Source organism: Anopheles cruzii, chromosome 3 (assembly GCF_943734635.1).
Source record: "Anopheles cruzii chromosome 3, idAnoCruzAS_RS32_06, whole genome shotgun sequence".
In the NCBI taxonomy this organism is placed as follows: Eukaryota; Metazoa; Arthropoda; class Insecta; order Diptera; family Culicidae; genus Anopheles; species Anopheles cruzii.
The window spans coordinates 39,087,161-39,105,265 of record NC_069145.1 but is presented as its reverse complement, the minus strand read 5'-3'; the positions used below and the strand labels follow the sequence as shown (position 1 = coordinate 39,105,265).

At 50.8% G+C, this 18,105-nt stretch overlaps 4 protein-coding genes across 4 annotated transcripts; 2 read left to right on the top strand and 2 right to left on the bottom strand.

Moving 5' to 3' along the window:
• Positions 1 to 97: 97 nt before the first annotated feature.
• LOC128271922 (uncharacterized) lies at positions 98 to 4,254 on the bottom strand. Its single transcript, XM_053009607.1, has 4 exons — positions 2,248 to 4,254; positions 2,099 to 2,169; positions 1,897 to 2,025; positions 98 to 1,610 (listed from the first exon to the last, which is right to left on the bottom strand). Exons 1-4 carry the CDS (start codon positions 4,238 to 4,240, stop codon positions 1,380 to 1,382), a joined length of 2,424 nt encoding a protein of 807 aa, XP_052865567.1. The 5' UTR covers positions 4,241 to 4,254; the 3' UTR covers positions 98 to 1,379.
• Positions 4,255 to 5,428: 1,174 nt separating this feature from the next.
• LOC128271397 (attractin) lies at positions 5,429 to 10,778 on the top strand. Its single transcript, XM_053008892.1, has 6 exons — positions 5,429 to 5,733; positions 6,684 to 9,863; positions 9,944 to 10,070; positions 10,140 to 10,226; positions 10,300 to 10,381; positions 10,450 to 10,778. Exons 1-6 carry the CDS (start codon positions 5,429 to 5,431, stop codon positions 10,602 to 10,604), a joined length of 3,936 nt encoding a protein of 1,311 aa, XP_052864852.1. The 3' UTR covers positions 10,605 to 10,778.
• Positions 10,779 to 13,497: 2,719 nt separating this feature from the next.
• On the bottom strand, positions 13,498 to 14,890 carry LOC128272476 (charged multivesicular body protein 3). The gene is made up of 2 exons (XM_053010293.1): positions 14,694 to 14,890; positions 13,498 to 14,633 (listed from the first exon to the last, which is right to left on the bottom strand). The coding sequence occupies exons 1-2, from the start codon at positions 14,736 to 14,738 to the stop codon at positions 14,016 to 14,018; spliced, it is 663 nt and encodes a 220-aa protein (XP_052866253.1). The 5' UTR covers positions 14,739 to 14,890; the 3' UTR covers positions 13,498 to 14,015.
• A 410-nt stretch (positions 14,891 to 15,300) lies between these two features.
• LOC128271868 (ATP-dependent RNA helicase SUV3 homolog, mitochondrial) lies at positions 15,301 to 17,918 on the top strand. Its single transcript, XM_053009535.1, has 3 exons — positions 15,301 to 15,660; positions 15,725 to 16,228; positions 16,302 to 17,918. The coding sequence occupies exons 1-3, from the start codon at positions 15,348 to 15,350 to the stop codon at positions 17,777 to 17,779; spliced, it is 2,295 nt and encodes a 764-aa protein (XP_052865495.1). The 5' UTR covers positions 15,301 to 15,347; the 3' UTR covers positions 17,780 to 17,918.
• The last annotated feature ends 187 nt before the right edge of the window (positions 17,919 to 18,105 follow it).

Sequence of the window (18,105 nt, the reverse complement as noted above, 5' to 3'; positions counted from 1 at the left end):
AGGAATAAGCAATGGGAGTACTTTTTGTAGCCAGTTCGCTTTTACTATTTACAGATTTATTTTGCCTTCTTCTGGCCGACAGGACACCCAAACTTCAGACGCTCGTTTGTGTTTGTGTGTGTTTGTCTGTCCCCTCAGCTATTTTACATACCACGGCCGATCGGTATTGTCCTGTAAAAGGTTTCAAGAAATTCATTAACTCACTAATGGCGATGGGCATTAGTGTCGATCGCAAAATCTTATGAGCGTTTGATGTGCGCCAACTTTGAATTCGTTTCCATTAGCTTACAAATATTCTAAAAATCGCACGATCGTAACGAGGAAAGGCGGTGAGATGCTTAATTTTGTTTGCTTTCTCCACAAGACTCCAAACACAACAGCACTTTGCGGATGACGAAGGTATCATTCCGAGTAAGGTCCGTCCAAATTCTTACACAATCCACCCTGCCAATTTCATGACCTTACACAACACACTAATAAAAGGATTGCTTTATGCTGCGGCCAGTACACTGGGCTTCACAAACGCGGGAAAACTTATTACACGAAAAAGAAACTTTCTAACCGCCCGACCGAACCGAAACGATGAACGTGTTTCCAAACAGCACAATGCTTTTTACACTTTATGCCCGTCCCTGTGCTCCTTTCGGCCTTTAATTTTTTTCCTCGAAGCTTGCATTCGTCGCAACCGGTTCACAAAAATATTTTCTTCTTCCATGGCTTATGATGCCCCATGAACTTTTACTGTTCCACTGGCACACTGGAACTGCACTATAGAACTAGGTGCACCGGAAACGACGCGAAAATCGTAACGCACTCTGCAACGAACCACACAAACCCGGGACCAGAGCCTCTTGGAGGCCGATATACTGCTTTTCCTTTGTAAAATGGGTGCTTTGCTGCACCACCTATGGTTGCTTTGTGGTTGCCCATTCAGGACCACCTATATTGCATTGCATTCTATATCATCCATATATTATTTTTCTCCGAACGAAATTATTCCGATTTCGTCTTCTTTATTCACCCTCTCCACACCTTGGACACACGCGGCGCGCACACTGTCGGTAACGAATTTCCTTATACTCTTACTATTTGCATTCTGTTGCTTTGCCGAGCCCAGCACACCGGTCACACAATCAACAACACACACGCGACAAAATCGGGTGCGGCCGACGGTTTTCACATGAAAGAAAATCACTTAACTTAAAAGGCCATCCAATTAAAAAGGTTGACGATACCGCGGCTGTCGCTCCCAATTGCATACCTCATGTTACCGTTTTCCTCGACTTTTTGCCAGGCCACAGCACATCTACACTGCATTTCGGTGTAGTTTCGCTGCACCTCCGCTGTCGTTAGCCGCACATTCGCTATACATTTCACTATCAACGATTCATTAGTACCACCGACGGTGCTGGTTCGGATGCTGATAGTGGTGGTATGGTTGGCGCTGCTGTTGTCGATGGTACGTAACTGATGTTGGCCAACGGTGTACCGGACGAGGAACCAATCTCAATGCCAAGCAATTTTCGTTTGGCAATTGCTTTTTTCACGTACGCCGTGATTAAAGCCTGTATTTTCGCAGGGTTGATTTCTCCCGAACGGCTGTGGCAGATCTGTAACGACAGACAAATGAAGGTTTTCTATACTAGAGCGTTTGATGTACGATATTGAACCTTTTGCAAATAAAGTGCTTAGTTTAAGTTTATTCAACTTTGTACAGGCAAAGCAACGTTGGCTTTCTTTGAACGGATTGTTTAGACTCAGAAGCCATAAGTTTGATCTTATCGACTAGGCAATGCTTCACTAATTTTGTTTTCGGTAAGAGTTTAAGCAACTGCAAAAATGGTGTGCCAGGGAATGGCGCAATCCCGACGTATGACGACGTTTCTTCGGACTCACCTTGGGAATTGATTTTCGCATAATTTCCTTATATTCATCTTTGTCGATGCGTTTTTTGTTGAAGTGTGGTTTGAGGAAATGTTTAACTTCCTCGACGATCCGCTCTTGGCGTTGAAGCTTTTTAATAAGCTGGAATGAAGTGGAAACAACAAACAATAAATCAACTACTGTACGACAGATCGATATTCGACAGTTCGCATACCTTCTCTTTGACCTGCATATCGACCGCCGAGTCTGGAATTTCGTCCAGCATTTCCAGGGTCATTTTGTGTGCTGAAAGTAATCCAAAAATCAAACACAGCAGCTTATTAGAAGCGCTAACTTTAAGGGCGAAAGCGAGAAAATGCTTACGTTTGTACATTTCATCTACGGCTATCACCGAACGGTGCTGGTAGCTTTTGCGGAGATCACCGTACAGTGTTTTAGGATCGTTCCCAAACACCCTACGCAAATTGTCCACCGTGAGGGCGATGGTTTGCGTCTCGCCATTGCCATCCTGTGGCGGTTCGAAGAGCTGCGCGTCACAATCGCTCGACCGAGGGGAGTACGGGGAGATGTCACCGTCGTTCAGTTCGTCTTCGAATGGAACACCGCCACTGGTTGCGGCCATAGTTCCACCACCTGCCCCGGTTCCAGTTTGGTTTGATTTAATTGCTGCCGAATGTGGCCGCGAATCGCGACTGTTGCCCGCGGCCAACAGCTTCTTCGGCATCGATTTTATAATGGCCTTCATGGGGGATTGATGGAAATGGTGCGCCGACGTGACCACCGTTCGGGGACTGTTTACGTCCAGCTTGTCAAACGGGGACTCGGGGTGCAGGTCGAGGATGCTGTCATCGTTGAAACCACCGGAACCGCTCGTGTGCTCCGTCGGTGCGAGCAAACGTTCCTGAGCCGGATGGCCGTGATGGTGCTGGCCATGGTGGTGATGGTGGTGATGATGATGGTGGCTGTGAGGATGCAAATGATGGTGCGGGTGATGGAATTCAGCCTTCACTTCATCCTTCTGCTCGTCCAAATGGAGATGGCGGGGTTCCTGGAAGCTTATGGTTGATATGCTGCCTATATCGTTTGTAGAAATTCCCGATCGTGGTGACGATTTAGTGGGCTGGAAAGGATCGTACGAATCCGGCGATTTTGGAGCCGGTTCCGGTGGCGTATTGGGGCCCCGATTGTTCAGATCGATATCGTTAGGCTTCGTTGCTTCTTCTATTCCTCGCGCTCGTTTGCCTTCCTCGTCACTCAAAACGATAACCTCTCGCGGGCTAGATATCACCTGGCCGCTTGGGGACCGTTCCAGGTCGATCACCATCACCGGCTTAACCGCTGGGTCCAGTTTCTTCTTTTTTGCTGGAGGCGGCTGAATTATTGATTGCTGTTGCTGTTGATGGTGTTCCAGTGAGCTGTGCTGCGTTTCCTGCAGCTTGCCTTGCGACACATTGTTCTTCTCGTCCGCCGGCTCATTTGCTCCGTCCGCGGACCCCTGCGAGCTTCCCCTGTCTGCCTTGGGCAGTTTTTCCTCCTTAGCGACGGTAAGTTTTCCCCGTAATTTTTGCCTTCTCAGCTTCTTCCGGTGTTTGTTTTTCTTGTACTTCTCGCGCTCGCTGGTCTTTTCGCTGTCGATGAAACTAACGCTGACCAGAATGTTTTGGCCCGAGGCGAAAATCTCCTTCGACTGGGCCACCTCGTGTTCGGGCGGGCAGATGCGCTCTTCGAGAATCTCCTTTTGCCGGCGCCGTTCCTTTTTCGCGCGCTTCCGTTCCCGTTCCTTGACTTTTTCCTTTTTCTTTTTGTCTTTCTTGCGCTTCTTGTGCCTCACCATCGGGGGTGCTACAACCATTTCCGCCGACGACGACGTCTGCTCTTCCCCGTCCTCGTCTTCCTCTTCGTCCTCCAACTCCAACGATTGGATTTCATCCTCGGTGAGATCTTCGTACACTGGACTGCCGTAGGCTTCGCTGGCACGCACTGCTCCGAAGCAACTACTGCCGGAGCTGATGTCGCTCAGCACCGACGACAAGCTCCGATCCCGGCTGCGGCTGGTGCGTCGCAAATCGTCCCGGTACCGTTCGCGGGATCTGGATCGCCGATCCAACGTGTCTCGCACCATCCGCATCATCCGCTCACGGTATGCCAACCTATCATCCGGTGAAATGAGTCGAGTCCGCCGATCGCCATGTCCGTGACGCACACTGAACGGTTGCTGGCTCTGGCTGTTGTTGAATCCTCTGGCTGATGGTGGTCCATCGTGAGGGGGACCACCACGTCGGCGGTACGGGTTTGTGGGTGCACGATAATAGTAGGCCCCTCTGCCACTGGAACGCGAATATCGCGTTATGCGCATTCCGCACACCGTCGTCCTTTGCAAGACGCCAATTTTAGTGTAGAGCGAACGAAGATAACGCGAAGATAAACGAACGCACGCACTCGCGAATCAGATGCGCCACACTTTGCAGGCCTCTTTTGTTTGGGAAACGCCAATGAAGCAAATCTAGAACTTTTCTAGACACTTTTAAAATTTTCGTTTTGCGACTCGATCTTTTGACAGGTGCTTCTTGTTTATGTTCTTCTTACCTTTTTTCGGAAACGTCATCTGTTTCCGTTGTACTCCGAAAACGGAGGCAAACCGAAAAAAAATATGCATAATCATGATAGAAAGCAAAAAGCAGTTTAGCTACTCGGCTTTTTTTCAACAAATCTCGACTTTTTCCAAAAAATTCTCATCCTCAGAAATTTTTTTTTTGGAGTGACTTTTTGCCCGATTGTTTATGTGGCGAAAAGGAAATATTTCCACGACACAGTTTGACAGATAACAGGCGAAACTGACTGGCGAGGCGAAGAAGGACTGTCACTGGAAAAGAAAAAGTCACACGGAAGAAAGAGGAGGAAATCTCTCCCGTACGTACATAAAACGCATCCGGAAACGAATCCGTGTATCGTCTGGTGGCCTCGTATGCGATACAGCTGTGTGCCATCGGTTTGCCACAGGAGAATGTGACGCTTTAGCGTATACCCCGCGTGCGGCCCCCACAGGAAGGAGGAATTGATCATTGACCACCCTCTCCCACGGTGTGGCAGGCAGAAAGGAGGGTACCGAACCGAAAGGAGGTCTCTGTTCCTTGTGTCTTTCACTAGTCGCAACAATAGGAATGGTGGTGCAATGTGTGCGGATGGTTGGTGAATCGCGTTCAAAGCTGAACCAATACGATGCAGGATTTATGTGGTGGCCAATAGTAAAATCCAACAGCAGTGGGGCGATACTGGCCTAAGAGAAGGGCCTTCTTTTTTGTTTTGGCACCAATAGAGAGACACGCAGAACGTCGTCGACTGCGGACCGTGTTTGATCGTGCTATTCGATTGCGAGTGCGTGCGTGCGTGTATGCGTGTGCCCGGTGGCGGTGTGCGTGATCCAGAGAGTGGAGTGGTGGTCGTGCTGCACCCGCCGCTGCACCGTCGTTCGAGCGATTGATCCGTCGATCCGTTGGATTGCCGTCGAAAGTGGAGCGGTCTTCCGGGAGCGCACCGAAGCGGAATGCCGCTCGAATATTTGCAAATGTTTGTTTATCTGCTACACAAATCAAAGTACCGAAGAAAATGTAGGATCGGCCACTCACAGGAGCTATGCCATCTGTCGCTGGTGCTGCTCGCCGCCCTGTCGTGCCAGTTCCGTCCACCGATGGTGCACGGCTCCAGCCAAGGGCTGGCGGCACTGGCCGAGACGGGTGGCAAGTGTGCGGAGGTACGCTGCATGAACGGAGGAGTCTGCAAGAACGGAACTTGTCTCTGCCCGGACGGCTGGCAGGGCTCGGAGTGCCAGTTCTGCGGCGGCAAAGTTAGGTAAGTGCGGGTGCGGCGGCAAACCTGTTTATCTGCCAGCCACCCCGGGGGAAGAGCGAATCGGGTTGCCCGGGCCCCTCCGCGCTGTCCCAGTGACCTGTATTCCAAACGGATTTGCAGCCCACATAAGCGCGGCTGGGGTCTAATCAGATTAAGGAACAGAAAACGAAGACACATTCGCCGATGCCGCCGATCGAAACCAACGTCCAACGTCGGGTATCGATCCGGTCCGCCTGAGTCTCTCTTTTCACTCAAAACTGGTAGAGCTTACCAGCTGTTCACGCTATAAAATGGGTCGCCTACGCCAGTTGTGAACGCCATGACTTTCGAATCGAGAACTTCGGGTTGAACTTTAATAAAGAAAAAGCGCCAGGTAATTGATACCCGATGCTCTATGTGCATAAGACCCGTTTCGGAAAATGATAAGATATCTTCGATGCTCCAAACTTTGACTGGTGTTCCCTAGCGACAACAAAGAAACGGGCCCACCACAGCTTGCTGTGACTGCCTTTGCCATTGTTTGCATGTCCGTATCTCTCGCGGGCCCGTTACGCTGCGCATTACGAAAATGGGTTCAATTTAGGCTGATGTATGCTTTTATTACTGCTTTTCCTGTCTTTTTTCTTCCTTTTTGGGAGATTACGCTGCATCGTGTGTATTTTCGTACACCACCGTGTGGCCACGGGATTGCTTCTTATCTTTTTGGCCAAACAACACGCCGACACGTTGAATGGGCCGAGCAGAGGACGGAAGTGTGTCCCCGCGGCTTCTGATTTGGGTACGAAAGGCGTTCCGAGAATCCGCTTTTCGATATCGGCATGGATTGGAGCGTGGTTGTTTCCCGATGACTGTTTCCGGTCCCTAAATATCCCAGGGCGTACCTTCCAAAATTTTGGCGACTCACAAACCCGTCCCACCACTAACGTCATTCCGTTTCCGTTCCATTTTAGACTGACCGACGCGTCGGGGAGCATCCACGATGGGCTGGGCAACTACTCGATCGGTGTGAAGTGCAGCTGGTTAATCGATGCCCGCGATCACAACAGCATTACCGATAAGGTATCACCAGCGCCGGCCCCGCGCTCGGTTATTCGGTTGCACCTGGAAGAGTTTGCGACCGAGTGCGGCTGGGACCATCTGTACGTGTACGATGGCGATTCGGTCGAGTCGCCCCTGCTGGCCGTGTTCAGTGGGCTGATGTACCGGCAAAACTTTACCATCCGCCGAATACCGGAGGTGTTTGCCCACTCGGGCTCCGCCCTGCTGCACTTTTTCAGCGATGACGCGTACAATATGTCGGGCTTTAACATCTCGTACCAGGTGAACGCCTGTCCGACGAATGATTCGCGCGTAAACTGCTCCGGCAACGGTGTCTGCCAAGGGGGCGAGTGTAGCTGCAGTCACGGGTTCACCGGTGCGGCTTGCAACATTCCGCGCTGTCCGCGCTACTGTTCGGCCCACCTGGGTCGCGGGTGGTGCGACACGAAGCAGCAGCGGTGCATCTGCAAGCATGGCTTTATCGGCAACGATTGCTCGCAGGAGATCGCGCACGGTTTCTGGACGGCGATCGATGCGGGCGAAGCGGAAGGTTTCACCCCACCAGGCAGTGCATCGCACGGGGCGGCCGTCTTCCACGACACCCTGTACGTGGTGGCCGGCGAAAGCTACGGCAAGGCCAAGGCGCTGCTCTACATGTACGACTTTAACGGCAAGGTGTGGGAAACGGCACACAGTGACAGCAAACCGGTGCCCGAACTGCGGTACGGTGCGTCGACGGTGATCTTCGGCGATAAAATTTTCATGTACGGCGGCGTGATCGAGGGCCGCGGTGTGTGCGGTGAGCTGTGGGCGTTCGACGTGAGCGCCAAGATCTGGGAGAACATCACGGTCAAGTCGGAACAGTGCAACGACACGTACGAGATGTGCGGTCCGCTTCGGTCCGCCGGCCACACGGCCACGATCGTGACAAACTACGAGCCCACGGGGACGGGCGGAGGGGCGAAGAAAGCTGTCGCCGGTGGTGGCAGCGCGCAAAAGATGGTCGTCATCTTCGGGCACTCGCCCCAGTTCGGGTACCTGAACACGGTGCAGGAGTTTAACTTTGGCACGCGTGAATGGAAGATCGTCCGCACGCGCGGCTACCCGGTGAAGGGTGGTTACGGCCATTCGGCGGCCTACGATCCACTGCGCGAGCGTATCTTCGTGTACGGTGGGATCGTGTCCGAGAGCGACAGTTCGCAGCTGTTAAGCAACAAACTGTACAGCTTCGATCCGCATGCGCGCCTCTGGACACTGCTGGAAACGGCTCCGACGGCACGCTTCCTACACACGGCGTCCTTCGTTACGCCCGGACTCATGATGGTGTTCGGAGGGAACACGCACAACGACACGTCGCACAGTTTCGGGGCCAAGTGCTACAGCCGCGATCTGATGGTGTACGACGTGCTGTGCGACTCGTGGCACGTGCAGCCGATGCCGGACGAGCTGTACGCCGATCTGGCTCGCTTCGGTCACTCGGCGGCGGTCTTTGAGCGATCGCTCTACATCTACGGCGGCTTCGATGGGCAGATGATAAACGATATGCTGAAGTTTACGCCCGGCGACTGCCGGTCGCTAAACCGCTCGGAACTGTGCCTAAATGCGCGGCCCGGTGTGAAGTGTGTCTGGGACATCCAGCGGGGCAAGTGTTTGGCGGTGGCGGACGTGCAGCGCGAGCGGCTGTTCGATCGGGACCAGGAAAGTTTGGAGGTGTGCCCGAAAGAGAGCCGCCTCGTGATGACGCAGCAGGTGCTGGCGGACTATGAGCTGTGCAGCCAGCTGACGACGTGCCAGGGCTGCGTGTCGACGGCGTACGGGTGCATGTTCTGTGGGATCGGCAGCGGGAAGGGCATCTGCGTGAAGGAGAAGTGCCCCGACGTCTCGTACACGTACCGGGCGGACTTTTACCCAACGAAAGCCCTCAAAGACTGTCCGGACGGCGAGGAGCACGTGTGCGGACAGCTGCACGGGTGCCACGCGTGCTCGGCGGTCAGCGTGTGCCACTGGGACTACGAGCACAGTCGGTGCCAGTACAGCCGCAACAAGTCGGGCGACGCCCTGAACGATGCGTGTCCGCCGGCCTGTTCCGGGCTGACGTCGTGTGGGAACTGCACCCAGGAAGAGTGCATCTGGTGCCAGAACGAGCAGCGGTGTGTGGACAAGAACGCGTACACGGCCAGCTTCCCGTACGGCCAGTGCCGCGAGTGGACGACCGGGTCGAACAAGTGTCGCGCGGCAAGCAGTGGCAAGAGTCAGTGCGGGTTTTACCGGACCTGCGGCCAGTGTCGCGATGATCCGGCGTGCGGTTGGTGCGACGACGGGTCGATGACGGGACTGGGCAAGTGTCTGCCCGGTGGCGACAGTGGTGCCCACGAAGAGCTCGAATGTCCGGCCCAGCGGTGGCACTTTACGCACTGCCCCAGCTGCCAGTGCAACGGCCACAGCACGTGCCCGGACTCGAAAACTTGCCTCCAACCGTGCAGTCACCTGACGATTGGGGCCAATTGCGAAAAGTGTAAATCGGGTTACTGGGGCAATCCGGTCAATGGTGGAGTGTGCCAGAAGTGTGAGTGTAACGGGCAGGCACAGTACTGCCACAGTGAGACGGGCAAGTGTTTCTGCAGCACCAAAGGGCTGGCCGGGGATCACTGCGAAAAGTGTGACGCGACCAACCACTACCACGGTGATCCGAGCCGCGGGTCGTGCTATTACGATCTCACGATCGACTATCAGTTCACGTTCAATCTGTCCAAGAAGGAGGATCGCCACTTTACGCAGATCAACTTCCGCAACTCGCCCGTCAAGCAGGACATCGACGCGGACTTTAGCATCACGTGCAGTGTGGCCGCCCGGATGAACATCACCGTACGGGTGACGGGCGGCATGGAGAAGCCTCTGTTTTCGGCCGTCAACTGTTCCACCTTTCGGTACCGGTTCTCGAAGCTCGAGCATCCGTTCGGGATCGAGGACAACGTGACGCTGTCCACGTTCTACGTGTACGTGTACGACTTTCAGCCACCGCTCTGGATACAGATTGCTTTCTCGCAGTATCCGAAACTGAATTTGCAACAATTTTTCATCACCTTCTCCACGTAAGTTACGAACGAACCCAGTTCCCGCCCCAGTGTTGTGTGGCCATTTTCTCATTCCTTCCCCCGCGTCGTTCGCACAGATGTTTCCTTTTGCTTCTCGTAATGGCGGCAATCCTGTGGAAGATAAAGCAACATTACGACATGTTCCGGCGCCGACAGCGACTGTTTGTCGAGATGGAACAGATGGCCTCGAGGCCATTTTCTCAGGTTGGTTGCCTGTTACGGGCGGATGGCGGTGGCAGTGGGAATAACAAACCTTCAACCTTCCATTTTCAGGTCCTGGTGGAGATTGAGAGCAGAGAGTACAATGAACTCTCGCCCGCGGTGGAGAACATTACTGCCGCTCCGAGAAAGCGTAAAAAGGTACGGACGGGAAGAAGATTTATCTCAGTTCTTTAGTGTTTTACCACACGCTGTTCGTTTGTATACTTGACAGGATTCACCAAGCCCAATTGCACTGGAGCCATGCGAGGGCAACAGGGCGGCGGTACTCTCGCTTCTAGTCCGGCTACCAACGGGTAGGCCTCCGATCGTTATCCTTTGTTGCGGCTTTACTAATCGTTCTCCCACCATTTCGTACCCGTAGGTGGCCTTCAACATTCTCCTCCTGGTCAATCGGCAGGTCTTGCCGTAGCAAGTGCATTAGTAACGTTAGGAAACCCACGACGACCGTCGATAGAACATCCGAAGGAACCTAAGACTAAGCGTAAGCAGAGCCAACATCCTGATAGTTGTATATAAAAGGGCCTGTAGGAGGTGCACCTGTGTTTATCGACACAACTCTCATATGCCACAAAAGCTGGTCCAAACTCCCTTTCCCCAAAACCTTCCACCTCCCTGCTAGAAATGCAGCCACCTGTTGTGAACGGTGGAGTATTGTTGTAAGATAAACGTGTCGACGGGGGGAAGGATCGTATGCCGTGATCCATCGATCAAGCGATCGATCTTTGTGATGATTTCACTAAGGACTGACAGAGAGAGAGAGGCAGATGTTGAATAAACAGTGTGCTTGGACGAACACACAACGAGCGAGAGGGGGTGTTAGCGGCCGTGCGACCTTGTGGGAGGACGGTATATACAAAGGAGGAGTCTGATACTTTGCAACGCATCAGCGAAACTTTAGCAGGACAAAAATAATACTAATAATTAAAAATAATACCAATAATCATAGTGTCAGAATCAGAGAAACGGAAGGCGTTTGTTCGGACTTTACTTTTATCTTCATATATTACTTCTCGGTATCGATTATTGTTCCATCGGCATTTGCATAAAGCGGGGTTCCCAGATCTGTGGCTCACGCTTTCCGATCCCATGACGCTGCTGCTGCTGCTCCGAAAGCAGAGAGTCTCCAGGCGAAGAGCACGAAGTTACCGTTGTGATGGACAAGTATCTTGTCCAATGAAGAGGAGGCTCAGTGTGTTTCAGTGTTGGTGTATGTGGTTAACACAATTATAATTTGTCGCATCTTTGTTTCCAGCCGATGAAGAATTGCAGAGCGAGTTTTTAGAAGAGCGAAAAGCACACGTTGGGTGGTAAAAAGAACAAAAATTAATTATTTAATGCTTTCCCACCGACAAAAGACCGACATACGAAAACGGCGTTGCTGTTGAGCGAACGGTGACGACGGATAAGACGGAATGGACATACTTGCTTGGTTGTTCCACCGTTCGATGTGCCGATGATTATCTTCACGGCTCCGGATTTGTTTTGGTTATCCCTTTTCCACACACATATCATTACATAGCAATGGATCATGTGGCCTAGTTTTCCAATATACTGGCTCTCCTCATCGAAAGCGCACATCACGTGTTTGCTCGACACGTTAAAAAGGGTAGTTCCAACAGCGGCCTTCGCAGCGGCATGCAAACCATGGCAAAATACTCAACGCGCGAATTGTGGAAAACTCCAACATTTAACTGCCTACAGCTCGCGCTCGCTATCATCTTCATAAGATGTGTCCTATCACGTTTGTTTCTCTTTCTGTTTTTGGGTAAAATGGGAAGGCCGCCAACAGTCACAAAAGCGAGCTTGGGCACGAGTTAATTCGTGCCGATCCCTGTTCAGTTCTTGGCTTTTCGATGTGCACACCCATGTGTCTAACACTAATTTTCCGAACACTTCGCGCACCCGGTGCTGACATGAACACCGCGCCAAACTCATGTTATCGATTTTATCTGAACGACTGAACTCACCATAGAAAGAGGATCTGCTTACATGGGTTGAGCATGGGTTTTAAAATGGGCAATGCCGAGACGGAACTGCGAATCGAACAAAAATCGTTGCTGGATTGTAGGGTGGTAACACAGGAAAACAGGAGCTAAGCAACTTTGTATGCGCAGTATCGCGTGTAATGATAGATATCTAATGGCCAGGGGTGAAAAGAATGCTGGAACTAAGCGAGGAGGGTTTTTCTGGACGATTAGGAGGCGGAAAAAGTGAACATTGTGATTATTAGATATTTATTAACTGAAGATAACTAAAAATTTGGTTTTTTGCTTCGATTTTGTGTGTGTGTGTTTTTTTAAATCTATTTCACATTTCTTAGCCACGGTTATATGTGCCCCCGGTTGTCGAGAAAGGAACATATATGATGGCGAGATGGAAACAATCGTTTATAGTAACGCTAGGTTTCCTGCCAATAGTTCTATCTAAAAGCAGGATGGAACTCTGCATTACAAAAATGGCTCCGCTCCGCCAGTAGCGATAGGTTTCAGTATCTGTGTTGCGTTTTGTTTTTGCAAAGCACGTTACAAAGCAGAGAGGCGGAAGAGAAAATACAGGATCAAACAGCAAACGGTCGAGTACGACCAAAACAAACAAGAAACATCAAAATCAAAACTAGAGTGGATAAAACGGAAGGGAAAGAAGGCAAACGCGGTCTTAAACGATTGATCAAGGATACCAAAATCGCAACGAATAATAAAACGAAAGAAAGTGAGTGGGAGTGTGTGTACGCCAATGTGCAACGGGTCCACGTGGCCATTAGTTTAGAAGAATGCTGCGGGGAGGACTATGTTTCTGTCGGTAGCGGACTGTGAATATACGTATAATGCGCGTACGCAAAGATATTAAGCGATGTATCACTTTTAAGGCACGAAAATATAGCAAGCTGGGTGTATGTTTGTTCTTGATTTGTTTGGTTAGTTAGTTGGTTTGTTTCTTCCGCACGATGGATGGCCCCGGGCGGTTTCGGCCGAGCGAACGAGAAGCAATAAGAGAAGCGAGCAACCGGATTTAGTCAGACGCACTGTGACTGAACCGAACTTAGGGACAGTGCGGACGAAAGATAGATGCGATGATGCTATGCAGATAGGCCGTAATGTGCGTAAGGCAGTTTTAAACCATGATCGTAGTAAGCAGAGGATACGATTAGCAGGGGAAGTTGGAGCATTGTACTCCCGCAGACCGAGCGCGGTTTGTGTTTTGCTTAGCAGAAGTGAGAAACTAGATTTGCGTGTTCACACAAACCGGAAACTCAACCGACTCACTCACGAAAATCCAGACAACAAAAAAACGAAAACTAAGTATTTTATGGCATTTGTTGCAGTAATAAAAAGAACAAAAATGACGAAAAAACCAACATTACTTGTATTGCTTGTTAACTCGATTTACGGTTATACAGAAGATTATCCGTTTGAGCTGCACCGGAATCTATACGAAAGACGGACCTTGGCAATAATTAGCGTAAGTACATTGAGTGTAACACTATGAGCTGGTGCTTTATTGATTTTCACCTCACATTGATGTATTGTAAAAGATACGGATGTGGCTGCCCAAATTTTAAATATCTACCAACAATTGGAGGTTGCCAAAGTAACAAATGATGACGTATGATCACTGATCAGGAAATTGATTTTAAAATTTTTACAAATATTTTTATCAATCCTGCTGAGACACAATGAAATAAAAAGCCTACTTGAGTTAGATTCAACATTCGCTAGAGGAAGAAACTCCTTACAGGATGTGTTTTATTATTCTAAGTGATCGTAAAATGGACATTCGTCGATGCCGGGAAGGACTGTCGGTTACACAGAGTGGACAAATAATAATACCACAACGAGAATTTCGATGCATCACTGTGTTCCGTGTGTGTTTTCGTGAAGTGTTTAAAATTAAGCGAGATGTTAACACGGCGAACGGCGACACGGCCATTCACGAACGCAGCGCTTGCAGTCGACTTTGCATTTCCTTCATATCGTCCTCCTCTTCCTCTTCCTGTTCCACGCGCGACGTGGAAGGTTCGTCTTTGGTGGGATTGGCCAGCGGAGTCGCCGGAGCTTCGCCCAGCTTACCCGCCGTGATTTCCCACAATACATTGTCGATCTCCTTCTGCGCTTCCTCTTCCATCTCTTCCACGTCCTCGAGCGATTCCATCGTTTCGTCAATCATCTCCTCGATGATGCCGGCCTTCATCATCTCCTTCGACATTTCGCGCATCGCCGCAGCAACCTCGGGCAGCTTCACCAGCGCTTGCATTGCTTGCATTACCTCGGTAGACTTTGACAGCGAACCAGCCACGCGCACCGTGGCCAACTGATTTTTCATTTGTAACTGCACCGAATTTATGTGCGCCTTGCTAGTGTAGATTTTGTTGATCGCCTTGCGGGACCGTATTAGCTCCTTCGCCAGGATCGTGCACACCTCTTTGTCGTTCTTTTTGGCTGCCTCCTTGAGCGACCGTTTAATTTTATCCTCCTCTCGCTGGATCGATCGTATTTGCCGGTCGAGGGCGAACGATTCTTTGCGCAATTTTGATGTCCATTCTTGTACCTTAAACAAGAGTGCGATTCACCATCAGGAAAACTCGCCTCACACACCTTGCTCACTTACCATATCTTTCGGGTTTCGTTCCTGCGATTTCCCGAAAAGTCCCATGACTCTGTGTGTAGCGGGCTCCTTAAAATTGAATAACTAAGCGGCGTGGTCCGCGCAGAAAAAAACTAACAAATCCCAGAATGGCCTTCGTGCGGTAGTAAATAGTAATTGAATCAGCAGTACTGCGACCTTGGTCCTGGGTTCTGGTTACCACAGCCTTCGTTTGTTTTGTTATGATTCACACTGGGAGAGTTTGAAGGGATGAAGGAATGCGTTTGACAGCTGCTGAGCCCTGTCGGCAGAAGTGACATCATGCAGTAAACCGCACAGGAGCATAATGTTTTTGTACTTCGATTTCCCGTGCAAGAAAGTCGTTGCTGATTCGACCAAGCTTAACAAATAGCACAATCAGCAATAATTTCGATTATATTTCTTCCAATAACATTTTTTTGCTGATTATCTGACGTCTACGAGGAAGAACAATAATTATGTTATTGTTCTTCCGTGGTTCAGTGAACTGACAGTTCGCGTTGTCAATACATGTGCGTTCACAGAGATCGTTGAGTAGACTCGCGAACCAGAGATCGTTGAATAGACTCGATCGCCGGTTTCGTCCATGGAATTACACAATAGTGTCGGGTAAACAGTTAATGCGCATCGGATTGTGAAATGCTGAAAACGGGTCACGGGCTATCCCGATGTTGTCGGACGTTGCTGAACTCGGTGCGGGCAAACCGACGAGGCACTGTCTTCGTTGAACAGACTCCAGTTGCTGGCTATGCCGGGGTAATTATTCCGCTCAGGGGTAAGAAGGATGATAGCCGCCTTTTCACACCGATTCCGATTCGTCCGAGCCCGGATGATATCAACGTTGGTGCCGAACTGACCGGAACGCTCGATAAAGCCGAAATGCTGAAGGTGATCCTGAAATTTAGCAACCGCAAAGAAATCAAGTTCCTTTGCGTCGAAAATGGCATCGACTGTGAGTTTCCGGCTCGGCGACTCCAGCGCCATGGTTTTAACGGACTTAATGCGTTTTATTTTAGCAAATCTGCAACAACAAGCCTTCGTGAGCTTCCGAAAGTACTGCCTCGAGACGGATGCGCTGCCGCCCGACTTGCACGTGGTGCTGAGCGATATTCTGCAGGGGGCTGGCCACGTTGACGATATTTTCCCGTATTTTCTGCGGCACGTTAAGCAGATCTTTCCGCACCTGGAGTGTATGGACGATCTGAAGCAAATATCGGACCTCCGGCAGCCGGCTAACTGGTATCCGAACGCGCGCGGTATGAACCGGAAAGTGATCTTCCACTCCGGGCCGACCAACTCGGGCAAAACGTACCACGCGATGGAGCGTTTTCTGGCCGCAAAATCGGGCGTCTACTGTGGACCACTGAAGCTGCTGGCTAGCGAGGTGTACAACAAAAGCAACCAACGGGGCACGCCGTGCGATTTGGTGACCGGCGAAGAGCGAAAGTTTGCCAATCCGGAGGGTGCACCTTCATCGCACGTCGCCTGCACGGTGGAGATGACGTCGATCAACACTCCCTGTGAGTGCTACGGAGACGGATATTTGTTGAAGGACTCACTCTGACGGGGTTCGCTCGTACTTTGCGTTTTCAGATGAGGTAGCGGTAATCGATGAAATACAGCTGCTGAAAGATGTCGGTCGGGGTTGGGCCTGGACGCGAGCATTCCTGGGACTGATGGCCGAAGAGATTCACGTGTGTGGCGAACCCGGTACGGCCGATCTGCTGCAGAAGCTATGTGAAACAACGCACGAGTCGATGGAGGTGCGAAACTACAAGCGCCTAACTCCACTGCACGTCGAGGATCACGCTTTGCAAATGTTGGACAACGTTCAGCCCGGAGATTGCATCGTGTGCTTCAGCAAAAACGACATCTACGCCGTTTCGCGAGAGATTGAAGCACGCGGAAAGGAAGTGGCCGTCATTTACGGGGGTCTTCCGCCTGGTACCAAGCTTGCACAAGCAGCAAAGTTCAACGATCCTAACAACAGCTGCAAGGTACTGGTAGCCACGGACGCGATCGGAATGGGACTAAATTTGAGCATTCGGCGCGTGATTTTCTACTCGATGATTAAACCGACGATGAACCAGAAAGGCGAAAAGGAGATGGACACGATCTCGGTCTCGCAAGCGCTGCAGATCGCAGGCCGTGCCGGACGCTACGGCATGAAGTGGGACGAGGGGTACGTGACAACGTTTAAGGCGGAGGATCTGCCGACGTTGAAGGCCATTCTTGGGCAGACACCGGAACCGTTGGCACAGGCTGGCCTGCATCCGACGGCCGACATGATCGAGCTGTACGCGTACCACCTGCCCAATGCGACCCTCAGCAATCTGATGGAAATCTTCGTCTCGCTCTGCACGGTCGACGATTCGCTGTATTTTATGTGCAACACGGAGGATTTTAAATTCCTAGCTGAAACGATACAGCACGTGCCACTACCGCTGCGTGCCCGCTACATTTTCTGCTGCGCCCCGATCAACCGTAACATGCCGTTCGTGTGCTCAATGTTCCTAAAGTACGCGCGGCGGTACAGTCGCAACGAACCGGTCACGTTCGATTGGCTGTGTAATCAATGTGGCTGGCCGTTCCAGTTGCCCCGTACCATCATCGATCTGGTACACCTAGAGGCCGTATTCGATGTGCTCGATCTGTACCTATGGCTAAGCTACCGCTTTCCGGACCTTTTCCCCGACGAGAAGCTGGTTCGCGACATCCAGCGTGAGCTGGACGATATCATTCAGCAGGGCGTGTTTCAGATCACCAAGCTGCTGAAGAACTCGGAAACGGCCGTTTCAACGAACACGCCGGATGAAGACTCGTTCGCGATGCGACAGCGCAAGAGTAAATATTATCGAGAGGCGGGAGCAAGCGGGACGCGCGGTCGACTCACGGAGCGCCTGCTGGCGCAGGGTTTGCTCACACCGGCCATGTTACAAGAGCTGAAACATGAATGGGACCAGCAGGCGAAGCGAAGCAGCCGAGAGCGCGATGCCACGGACGACGATGAGGATCCGTTCGATGGTGGAAAGAAAGGGCGACGGAAAGGCACTAGAAAAACGCTCAAGTGATTATAGAAGTATTTTGTGCGATGTCAATGTCTATTCTAAATTACTGCCATCGGCGGCACTAGATTGTGTGGATAGTATACAACAAAACAACACATTGAATCGCAAAGAAATACTTAGTTGAAAAGAAATCGAACAATACACATCGTTCTTCGATTCTAAAATGTAAATGGACCGAATTTATTGTTATTTATTGAAAGACCGCCATTTAAAATAATAAGATATTATCGGTTGGTAGGTTTGGAACTTTTATTTGTGTCTGATTTGAAATTTAACTCAATAACATTTTCATTTCTATCTGTTTCTATTAGCTTAACGCTAAGTCTTAT

Excerpts from the sequence above, each read along its gene's own strand:
- LOC128271922 (XM_053009607.1), bottom strand. The coding sequence starts at position 4,240 with ATGCGCATAACGCGATATTCGCGTTCCAGTGGCAGAGGGGCCTACTAT. Across the intron at positions 2,170-2,247 it reads CGTAGATGAAATGTACAAAC|CACACAAAATGACCCTGGAA; the intron begins GTAAGCATTTTC and ends GATTACTTTCAG. Across the intron at positions 2,026-2,098 it reads ATATGCAGGTCAAAGAGAAG|CTTATTAAAAAGCTTCAACG; the intron begins GTATGCGAACTG and ends ACTTCATTCCAG.
- LOC128271868 (XM_053009535.1), top strand. The coding sequence starts at position 15,348 with ATGCTGAAAACGGGTCACGGGCTATCCCGATGTTGTCGGACGTTGCTG. Across the intron at positions 15,661-15,724 it reads CGTCGAAAATGGCATCGACT|CAAATCTGCAACAACAAGCC; the intron begins GTGAGTTTCCGG and ends GTTTTATTTTAG. Across the intron at positions 16,229-16,301 it reads GACGTCGATCAACACTCCCT|ATGAGGTAGCGGTAATCGAT; the intron begins GTGAGTGCTACG and ends TTGCGTTTTCAG.
- LOC128271397 (XM_053008892.1), top strand. The coding sequence starts at position 5,429 with ATGCCGCTCGAATATTTGCAAATGTTTGTTTATCTGCTACACAAATCA. Across the intron at positions 10,071-10,139 it reads CCTCGAGGCCATTTTCTCAG|GTCCTGGTGGAGATTGAGAG; the intron begins GTTGGTTGCCTG and ends TTCCATTTTCAG. Across the intron at positions 10,227-10,299 it reads CTCCGAGAAAGCGTAAAAAG|GATTCACCAAGCCCAATTGC; the intron begins GTACGGACGGGA and ends TATACTTGACAG.
- LOC128272476 (XM_053010293.1), bottom strand. The coding sequence starts at position 14,738 with ATGGGACTTTTCGGGAAATCGCAGGAACGAAACCCGAAAGATATG. Across the intron at positions 14,634-14,693 it reads AACGAAACCCGAAAGATATG|GTACAAGAATGGACATCAAA; the intron begins GTAAGTGAGCAA and ends CTCTTGTTTAAG.